Source organism: Pelmatolapia mariae, linkage group LG18 (assembly GCF_036321145.2).
Source record: "Pelmatolapia mariae isolate MD_Pm_ZW linkage group LG18, Pm_UMD_F_2, whole genome shotgun sequence".
Taxonomy (NCBI): Eukaryota; Metazoa; Chordata; class Actinopteri; order Cichliformes; family Cichlidae; genus Pelmatolapia; species Pelmatolapia mariae.
In genome coordinates, this window is record NC_086243.1 from 25,504,143 (window position 1) to 25,515,000 (window position 10,858).

Below are 10,858 nucleotides of genomic sequence, written 5' to 3' on the forward strand. Positions count from 1 at the left end.
CTAAACAGTGACGAGTTGGAGTATTAGCAACGTTTTCAGTTTTCCTTTGTTTCTTTGGGACTTCAAGCTCCAGACACTGAACATCCACTTCTAGAGTTTCAAACTAAAAAACAAACAAACAAAACAAAAAAGAATCAGTGACACTGACTGTACCACACTATTATTTTCTGTGGAAAGCTCACTGCTACCAAGGTCAATGCTCTCCAGATGGTGGTTACACTAAGAGTTGAAGGTTTTACATTCTGCTTTGTGAAGCAAAACAGTGTAGTTACATTTGCATGTAATGTGGTGAAAAATGTCCTTCAGTGGTCACACAACACAGGACAATACACTAAAGAGAACAAACTGAAACTCTACACAACGTTTTACAGAGAAATCCAGGTTTATGTTTCTTGCATATTGTTTCTGTGATAAGTATTTGTTGCTTCTTTATCTTTTGTTAGTATTTATTATTAATTATTTGTATTTTTCTGCTCCGTCTTTTCTTCTTTCTTAGCTTGTCTCATTTTATCTTGCTTTGTTTTTGGCCCAAATGTCCAAATGCTTTCTGTTTGAATCTGAAGTGTCTGGATCTTGTTTCTTTTAAAGTGTATGTATTTAAAGTTAGTATTAATATAAAAACATGTAGATTATCAGTGCCATTGTGGAAACAAAACCTTGGCCCACCACGTGCAACATCTGTTGCACTCTGTTGCAATAAAATGTGAGAAGAACGGCTTTCTAAACTGCATCGTCACTTTTCTTCCTCCTCCATGGACGGGCTGTTACCCATACCATAAAACCAGCATATATGCTGAAACAATCCCCTTCACATTTCTGCATTTTCTTGTACTGTGCTGTGAAAAACTATTTGTCCCCTTCCTAATTTATTTAATTTCTGAGCACTTACTTTTATATTACAATAGAATATACAGTTTTAGCTGATGGTTTCATTTATTAAAGGAAAAAAGATATCCAAATCTACCTGACCCTGTGTGAAAAAGCAATTGTCCCTAAACCTAGAACTGCAAACAAGAGTTTGCAATAACTGATAATGAGTCTTTCACATCTCTGGAGGAATTTTGGCCAGCTCTCCTTTGCAGAATTGTTTTAATTCAGCCCCATTATAGCGTTTTCAAGCCTGATCAAGGCCTACATTTTGGCTTCAGGGCACAAACGGATGCTGACATCTATCATTTTGGAAAAGGTCACCAAGCCAAGGAGGTCACAAAAGAACCCAGAACAACAACTGAAGACCTGAAGGCCTCACTTGCCTACAGGTCAGAGTTCATGATACAACAGTAAGAATGAGACTGGGCAAAAATGGCATCCATGGAAGAGTTTCAAAGCAGAAATCACTGCTGACCAAAGATAACACAAAAGGCTCGTCTCATATTTACCAAAAAACCCCATCTTGATGATCCTTAAGACTTTTGGGAAAACACTCTGTGGACTGACAACACAAAAGCTGAACTTGGTCCCATTACATCTGGTATAATGCTAATGCAGTGTTTCATATAAAGAACATCGCACCAACAGTCAGACATGGTGGTGGTAGTGTGATGGTCGGGGGCTGCTCTGCTGCCTCAGGACCTGAATGACTTCTTGTAAATGATGGAACCACAAATGCTGCCCTCTACTGGAAAATCCTCAAAGAGAATGTCCAACCATCAGTTTGTGCCCTAAAGCTCAAGCAGACTTGCACTAGGACAATGATCTGAAACACACCAGCAAGTCCACCTCTGAACGGCTTAAAAAAGCTTATCAAACTTTGGACTCGAAGGCTGTTCATGCATGAAAACCCCCCAGTGTGGCTGAATTACAACAAATTCTGCAAAGAAATTTCTCCAGAGTGATGTGAAGGTTTCGCCAGTTACTACAAACACAAGACTGCAGTTCTTGTTGCCAAGGGTGGCACAACCGGTTATCAGGTGTAGGGGGGACTACTTCTTCACACAGGGCCACGTAGGTTTGGATAACTTTGTTTAGTCTTGAAAAATGAAATCATCAATTAGATATGTTTCATTTGGTCTGGTTATCTTTGTATAATACTAAATTTTGTTTCAGGATCTGAAACTTGTAAGTGTGAAAAATATGCAAAAAAAAAGAAAAGAAAAGAAAAAAGAAATCACTTTTTCACACCACTGTATTGTGTTTTCCTTCCCTTGCTGCAGCACCACATTTCCTTTTCCTCTTCCACTGGCAGCCTGTTGCCCCTATAAATGTTCGCCTGAGCAGCTCATTCAGGGTGTAACTCTGTTGCACTGAAGCTCTAAAATATGTTTTATTATACTCATATTAAAGGTGTACAGACTTATACAGTCAATAACTGTTCAAGTTGTAAAACCTGTACCTATGTTTTCTAAAATATGTCCAAGTGATAACAAAGATGGAGACGTGCTCTTTCTATAGTCCATAAAAACCCGAAATCCTCAAAGGATTTCGTAAATTATTTTGAAAACATAAACTGAGCAAAAAAAACTGAGAAAATTGTGAATATTTGTGTTACAATACGCACATTTATGACTGAACCATGCAGAGGCTTGTCACATTTTAACTATTTGAGGAATCTTCTATAATTTCAGGATTTAAATTATTCATAGCATCTATTTTGACCAGATACACCAAATAGCACTGATAATTGTTCATGTAGACATTTGTACTTAGCCACTTGCCTAAACCTGATACATTTGCAAGTGCTAACAACAAGAAAAGACAAATGCTCTTTTTGTTGTGCGCAAATAACAAAACATTTTAAGAATTTCACATATTGTTTTGACAATTTCAACTGTCATCCAAGGACTGAGCCAAAGAAGCTGAGAAAAACTGCAGCAAGTGTGACACGGCCATCAGCGTGTTGCTTATAAGTCAGCAGTAACGTGTTACTTGAAGGCTGAGCGTGAAGCACGTATCGCATAAAATGAATCTGTTTAAACTGCTCCTCAGGTGTACAAACGCTGGGGGAACTAGTTGATGAATAAATAATTATGAGGATGAAGTTGCTGTTTGAATGCTCCTCTTTAAAACAGGCTTTGAAGAATCAATTTAAATGCTGATAATGAAAAAGTAAAGACCTTTGTAAATCAGTCGTACTTGTTAGTTATCGAATCTGCGCAAGCTTAAAGGGACTAAATATTGATTTATGAATTTTGATGCATAGCTTAAACATTTAATGGTGAGGCTTTCACTGCACTTTGGATAAAAATGCAACATTAAACAATATAAAATGGGAAACTGTGGTTGGTAAAAGCTCCAGGAGACATCATTTCAGGTTTACACCGTGACCTTTAACTTAGAGGCCATACTTTTACTCACATATGCTCACAGATACTAGATTTAAAAATCCAAATGCCAATTTCTAGTCAGAGTTACGGCGATTTTGAACAGAGAGGATCGGCAGCTGGTGAGCTCCCACACTACCCAGAGCATGTGTGTTTACTCTCCACTCTCTGTGCATGATAGTGACGCATCATCTGCATGAATCTCTACACATGCTGATGGACAATTTAAGATGGATGGACAGATCAAGTTATGTAAAAAGAAAGTACAACCTTATTCAAAATTCAAGCTTTTATATGTCAGAACGTGACAAAAATCAATCGTTCCTTAGCAAAGCTTAAAGTTGTCGAAATACAAGCCTGGATGAACAACACTGACATATTACACCGTGTCATTAATCATTTAATAAAAACTGAGAAAAAATGCAGAAGCAGTGTGTGCAAAACGAACTATCCTCTTACTGCTTCCATAGGAATTAAGAGGGTAAATAGCACTAAATGCATCTGATCAATTGATCATCAGTATTTGTGACAAAGCTGAAGTTTTGGCAGTTTTCACGTGTGCATTAACACAATGCCAAGGAGGAGAGATACCTGCAGTAATTTTAGACAAGCAACTGTTGTTACCTATCACTCTGTTGGGGTTCATCATAGTCTTCATCATTCACTGCTTCTATGTGTAGATAGATAGATAATTATAGTTTAATTGCAGGATATTATTATCTGCCAACACAGCCAGTTTGAGGTTTTTTTTGTATGTCTATTTATTGTTATACTCTTCTGAACTCCTGATATTACCCACGCCAGTAAAAGTAGCACTGAAACAGACACTAAACTCACTGAGTTAAAATCAATAGAAATCACTGATGTAAAACTAAATAAAAATGGGAAATTTAGTGAAAATGACTAAACAGCAGTAAATCTGGCGCTAACACGGACCATCCTCGCTGTGGGCCCCTGAGTCATAAAGATGTGGCGTCCCCTGGTGGGAAAATGTCAGCTCTCCTGCATGCGTCAGCAGCAGGGGAGCTAACAGACAGCTATAATTACACATTCATATTTGTACTGTGAGTAACTTTACACATTAAATTCAGTCAAGGTATTTTTAATTTTAATTTTGCACATCAGAAACATTTTTTACAACAGCAAATTATTCACATTTGACTATCAAAATATAGGTTCATTTCATTCCCCCCTGGGCTGCAAAGAACCCATGTTGTGTAATAATAATGCTACACAGACTATAAATAATCCTAAGCAGTATGAACTTTTTTTTTTCTTTTTAAAGCGATGACTGTTTATATCCCGGAGGAGGAGGCGTCTCTGAATGCCTCTCCGTGGCTGAAACAGCTCGAGTCAGTTTGTGTGTAAATATTTATTTTAAAATTCAAGTTCTTGTATTTTCACAGGTAAGCTTCTAAAATGCACACATTGCACCTGCTGAGTTCATTCAACCACCTTCCACCTCACATTCAAAGAGCCTCCAAATCAAAGTTCACTGCTCGCGGCAAAACAAACGTGAAGCCTGACGAGTCTAAAGTAAGACAACGAGCTGTTTGACACTAAAGTTTGTTTTTTGCTTTTGCAGCTGTAGACTCATTCACACCAAAACATTTCCAACTAACGAAAAAGTGGCAAAGGCCCACAAACATGAAATGTGCACGTTCAGATATCAACAGCCTTTCGCTCGCACTTGTATCAACTTGGCAGCATGCATGGCATTTATAAAAACACCACATAGCTCAAAAATAGAAATTGCACATTCGCCATTTGGGAAGGGGGGTCCATCTGTGAACTGTCAGAACTGTCCTTGTTCATGTGTGTGTGTATGTCTGTAAGTAGGTGTGTGTCATGTGGCTCTGTCTCCCTCGTTTATTTCTTCCTAAGCAGGTAAATGCCGTTTCAGGACATCTCTGGCGTTTGTCGGCAAAGACTCGGGAAAGTTCACATCAAACTCCACCACCAGGTCTCCTCTCTGCTCGGGGTTTTTGGGGAACGGGAGACCCTGTCCGGCTACAGTTTTTCTCATGCCGGGCTTGACGACGTCTGTGATCTTCATGTTGCACGTCTTCCCGTCTATCGTCGACACGGTGACGGAGCATCCGCACAGCGACTGTGAAGACAAGAATATGAGTGTAAGGTGAGGATCAGCGGGAGAACAGCAACCCACACACTGACGACTGCAAAAACGGCAGAAATAACACAGAAATCTGCTCACCGGCTATGTCGGGGCATCATCTATGGTTCCTTTTATCATTATTTTATTTTTATTAAAGGTTTTCTCTTCCTTTGTCCCACTTTCAGTTTCCTTCTTACTTTATTCTACAGGTTTGATCCTCGTGTGTTTGTTCTTCTCTGCTCTGTTGTTTTCCCACCCTGCTTGTTTTGTGATTGTGTTCACCCGTTTCTTATTACCCTTCCCTGCTTGTGTGTATTTAATCCCTGTGTTTCCTTTGGCTGGATCTCTGCGGTTCCAGGATTTATCTTATTTGCCCATCTGATATGTTTTTCCTGCTATCAATGCCAGCAATAATTACAGTTTCCCCTTAATTCCCTGAAAGTCCAAAATGGTTTCCTCTCTGCATTTGAATCTTTTCTGCAGACTAAACCAGAGGCATGAGATACATGCAAAAATTCACAGTATAGGTCAGTGGAAAAACATAATTACACAACAAATGTCAAAATATGTGTTCATGCCTTTGTTATGCAAGTTAAAAAGTAAAAGAAAAAGCAATTTAACTGCAGCTTTATCTGATCAGATAAAACAATGCTTACTTTGCGATACATGCGTAGAATCTGACATTACACTAGAGCTATTAATCAAATATTTTACTGTTCTATCTAATCTAACTCAAAACATGAGCGTAGGTGGATTGAGAGAGAGAATCTGCAACCAAAGCTGCACAAAAGCAGACAAAAAGAGCAAATACACTGAGAGTGAAAAGAGATGAGCTGATAAACAAAAGCTCCTCAAGTCTAACATCTGCTACCAGTACAATGTGACCATATTAACTAAACTGTATATTTTTTTTAACATGATATCAACTTAATATTTTCGAGTGTTTGTTTTGGAGCCTCGAGCTGATGCCATCTTAGCGTTGAAGCCGGGTGTGACCGGCAGCAGCTTTTCAAACCTAAAGTATCCTCAGCTTGGTTTTCCTTCCTGACACTAACGAGGAGCATAACTGACAAAACAAACAACATGTTGCATTCAATGTGAGATGCAACTTGAAACTGAGACCATATGCTTACCAGGAAAGTGTTCAAAGAGATCATGAATCAAGTAAGAGGAAGGATCATTTCCCCACAGATTTTTATACAGCCTGACTTCTTTCATTGCAACTAGAGGAGTCTCCCCCTGCTGGTCATCAGCAAGAATGCAGGTTTAAGGCACTATAGCATATTATCCAAGCTAGAAGCTACATCTGTCTTTTAGATTTCTGATTAATCTTCAACAGACTTTAAAATTTAGTTTAAATCTGCTTCCACAAAACAATCTTAAAGGCTATTTTCAGAGCCCTGAACTACTTTAACTCTCCGGATTAGTCTTTATCAAGAGAAGGAAGTTTGATCAGCATCAAGTGATTACAGGTGGTCATAATTTCCATGTTGAAAGACTAAATGGCTTCAGTTATCATTCTGTCTGTATGCTTTTTTATTTTTTTTAATTGGGTCATAGTTGCCCACATTTTCCTCTTAACAAGAGTCTCATTGTGATTGGAAACTGATTAAAAGGCAGCTTAATTATAGCATGCACAGCTGATCTGCTGGTAGTGGTCATAAATTCAGAGATGTGGAGGTTATATATCTCACTGTGTGCTGAGGAGAGTGGGAGGAACCACATAAGTAAGTACATCTTGCACCGTGTGCGCGTGGGTAGCCGTCGCCTCTCCGCGCTCCCTGCGATACAGCTCCTACTTCTCTGCGCCGATGATCCAGATTACATAAGTGTGCATTCAAGGTGTGTGTGTGAGTTTGGTCTGGTACTATACTCATTCATTTAAGCCCGTGCTTTCCAGGGAAACAGCTTTTGAAGCAGAGTACCTACAGTTTATTGATTGTGACCAGCGTTTAAGCTGCAGAGCATTAAAAGCTGCACTCACAGCTAAATATGAACTTGTTCTGTGTGTGACTTATTCATCTATCAGACTCTATTAATACCTCTACGCTCAGACAAAGCAGGTGCCAAAATAGAAAAGGCCTCACCTGTCGTAAGCTCACACGCACTGGATACACAATGTTGGAGCCCTCCCGCCTAAAGTGGGGGTGTGGTTTGTCCTTGATGACAAAAACAATGTCAGCGGGAATGGTATTTGGAGACTCGTCTCCCTCCCGGGGGAACGTGATCTTGGTTCCCTCCTTCCAGCCCCGCTTAATCTCGATAGTGAGAATCTTATCCTCAGTGCGCATGGTCCTGCCATCAGGATTTAGCCTTTTGCGGGAGATTTTCATCCTCTTGGTGCAGCCGTGGAACACCTCCTCCAGGGTGACCCTCAGTTCGTGGATGATGGGCGGGTCCTGCTTCCGCCGCTGCTGCCCCCCGAGGCCCACGTGGCCGTCACGGGGGAAGCCGTTCAGGTTGAAGCTGGTGAAGGAGCCGAAGGGGTCGTTTCCGTCCACCTCCATGTCCTCGTCGTCTCGCCCGTTCGCTTTACGCCCGAAGAACATCTCGAAGGGGTTGGAGCCTCCGAAGAAAGTGGCGAAGGTGGCGTGAGGGTCTCCGTGGAAGGTGTAGGTGAAAGTGGTGCCTTGTCCGTCACCAGCGGGCCCACTTCCTCCCTTGAGACCTTTTGGGCAACAGAAATGATTAATGACATGAGCACTCAGCTCAGTGAGAGCACTTACAGCATGACTGATAAACTCTGACTTAGGTGGATTCAAAGTACAGCCCAGTTTATCAAAGTTCTGCTGAATGATCTTAGAGCTAAAACATCAAACCATGATGGTCCCAGTTTCTTTATTTCACACTTTACATCATTCTTGAGTGAGTACTGTGGTTTTTAAGTGTTAAAATACCACATTACCTCAGAGATTACCTACATCTTATTAATTGTTCCTCAACCATCATTCCAAAATAAAACTGAAAAATATGGGAGTAAAGAAAGTTTTCCTTAAGGGAAAAACTTCGGGACGTCAGATGAGGGAGGGAAAAGTGGCAGAGAGACTCCCTGTTCTCAAACACCTCTTCCAGTTCTTCTGGTGAGAAATTCCCAAGCCAGCTGAGAGATACAATCACTGCAACATTTCCTGGGCCTCCTCTCAGCAGGACCTCACCGGGGAGGTGGCCAGGAGGCATCCTAGACAGATGCTCCAACCAGCTCAGCTGCCTCCTTTTGATGGTGAGGACTAGCAGTGCTACTTACTACCCCAAACCAAAAAGTCACTGTAAATAGCATTGTTTTTAGCCTTTTAAATTTTTTTTTTAAATCATTATAATTTTCAGTTTTCAGTCACAGTTTGGTTAAATCTACATTGCCATGTTCAGGCTTAGGTTAATAAGCAAAGCCTTTCTGGCAGAAAGTCCTGAAGTACAAATTCTTCCATTATCACAGTTTTCCAGTCTCCCCCAGTCTCAAAGCTATGACATCACAACAATAATATTGTTGCACTGGAGAGACATGATGTGGGAAAAATGCCAACATGGCAACACCAGACTGTGCCTGTTATTCAACTAGCAGCTGATACTGGTTGGTACTCTGAGTGGAGGGGATAGTACTGGTGTCACAAGAAGGAAAATTGGATTAGTGCAAGAAAATGACAAAAATTGCTGAGAAGTCAAGCCACTTCAGACATAGATGGACAAATTCTGAGTCTTACATACAAAGTATTTTTAATATCAATATCAGGAAAGATATCTTTGAGATATTAGAGGAGATGACTCATGTAGGGGGTAATTGTAAAGCTGCAGTTAGATTCTCTGATGGAGCCATTGCAGGAGCCATGTTATGCGCATTCTTTCTTTACATCTCTTCCTTCTCAAACTGTTCAGGTAAAAGTTTTTCATGTATCTCCATCACAGGGCCAAACTGAGTACAACTGCTAAAGTTGAACCACGCCACCTTTGTGGAAATGATGGGATGATGGGATACACTTTCTGGTAGAGGTATCACATATAAGAGCATGTCCCCTGTTACAAAATTGGAAATTTGTCTGGTTTTCTTTTTTCCTCTTCAAAATGGATCTCACCACTAGTAATCAGCGGATTTTTGATTGAGATCAACTCCCAACTCAGGGAATTGTTTGCATGGTTTGAGGGAGCCCTTACAGAAGCCATATGGTTCAAATTTCCATGTTCATGATGTCATTTTACCTTTTTCCTGCATGCATTTTCTTACTTTACACTTTCCGTGCCTTAAACTGTGCATTTCTGAGAAAGGTTCCTCGTGTATCCAGTTACATTAAGAGGAGAAAAATGTTTTTGTGTGAGTAAAATTGTAAAAATCATAATATGCCTCCATAAATTTTAAATATGTGGTTGTGGAGATGATGGATGGTCTATTTTTCCTTCCTCACACCAACCAAAGATCCCCGAAAATAGCAGTCTGGACTGAAAATCTCCATGTAGCTGCATGTACCTCTGCTGCTGTAACATTTTGTACAGAATGACTGTTGGGTAATTGAAAGTCGTGTGAATCGATATTACCCCCGGTTTCTCTTAAAATTGGAGCTTATTACTGTAAGTGCCGTGCCACATATGGACTGAGCCTCATGATAAAATGCACAGAAATGTATGCAGATGATCTGCCGAACAGCTGTGCTGTGGGCCTGCTGCTGTGCTGGTTACAGTGTGTGACTTGAATTGAAGCCAGTTGTGTTTTACATGCAGCCATCCAGCTTCACAGCGCGTTCATAACGGTGTTTTAACCCGAAACACACAATAGCATGTAATTAAAAAATATACGTTACCTTCCTCTCCATACTGATCATAAATTTCCCTTTTCTTCGGATCACTGAGGACTTCATATGCTTCGGCGATTTCCTTAAATTTCTCCTCGGCGGCTGCAGACTTGTTTTTGTCCGGATGCCATTTCAGCGCCTGTTTTCTATAAGCTTTTTTTATATCCTCATCCGTGGCTCCTTTAGAGATACCCAGCGTTTTATAGTAATCTTTGCCCATTTTTACCCCACTTATCCCCCTATAAGAAAAATAATAAATTAACAAATAAAAAGGGGGCTAGAGCTCCTGGAGCAGAGCTGGTAGACTGGCCTGACGCGAGTCGGCGGATGGTTGTCACAGCTGACTAATAAACAATAAGTATCCGCAGACAGACACACAGTGGAGGATGAAGACCATTTAGAGGGGGTTAGTCAACGCCGTGGACCCTCTGTTATTTATCCGTGACTGGATGACCCTCTTTAAATAGACACAGCTCCCTCCCCTGCATCCACAGCGCCAAAGTCAAGTCAGACGCAATAAATAATTCTGGTTCCGGTGCGCTTGAGCTTGCTCTTCCAAAATCATGATGCATTAGAAAATGTCTTGTCTCTTGTATCAAACTTTTTTCAAGAAAAACAATAAAAACTGCGAAACACGCTTCAAGATGAACAGGTGGAACAATTATTTTTTGACTAGAGATAAAAAATAATAATAATAAATTAAA

General features: G+C 40.4%; 1 protein-coding gene across 1 annotated transcript; it reads right to left on the reverse strand.

Moving 5' to 3' along the window:
* Positions 1 to 4,356: 4,356 nt before the first annotated feature.
* Positions 4,357 to 10,655, reverse strand: dnajb4 (DnaJ heat shock protein family (Hsp40) member B4). Its single transcript, XM_063462775.1, has 3 exons — positions 10,164 to 10,655; positions 7,464 to 8,044; positions 4,357 to 5,370 (listed from the first exon to the last, which is right to left on the reverse strand). Exons 1-3 carry the CDS (start codon positions 10,372 to 10,374, stop codon positions 5,140 to 5,142), a joined length of 1,023 nt encoding a protein of 340 aa, XP_063318845.1. The 5' UTR covers positions 10,375 to 10,655; the 3' UTR covers positions 4,357 to 5,139.
* Between the last annotated feature and the right edge of the window lie 203 nt (positions 10,656 to 10,858).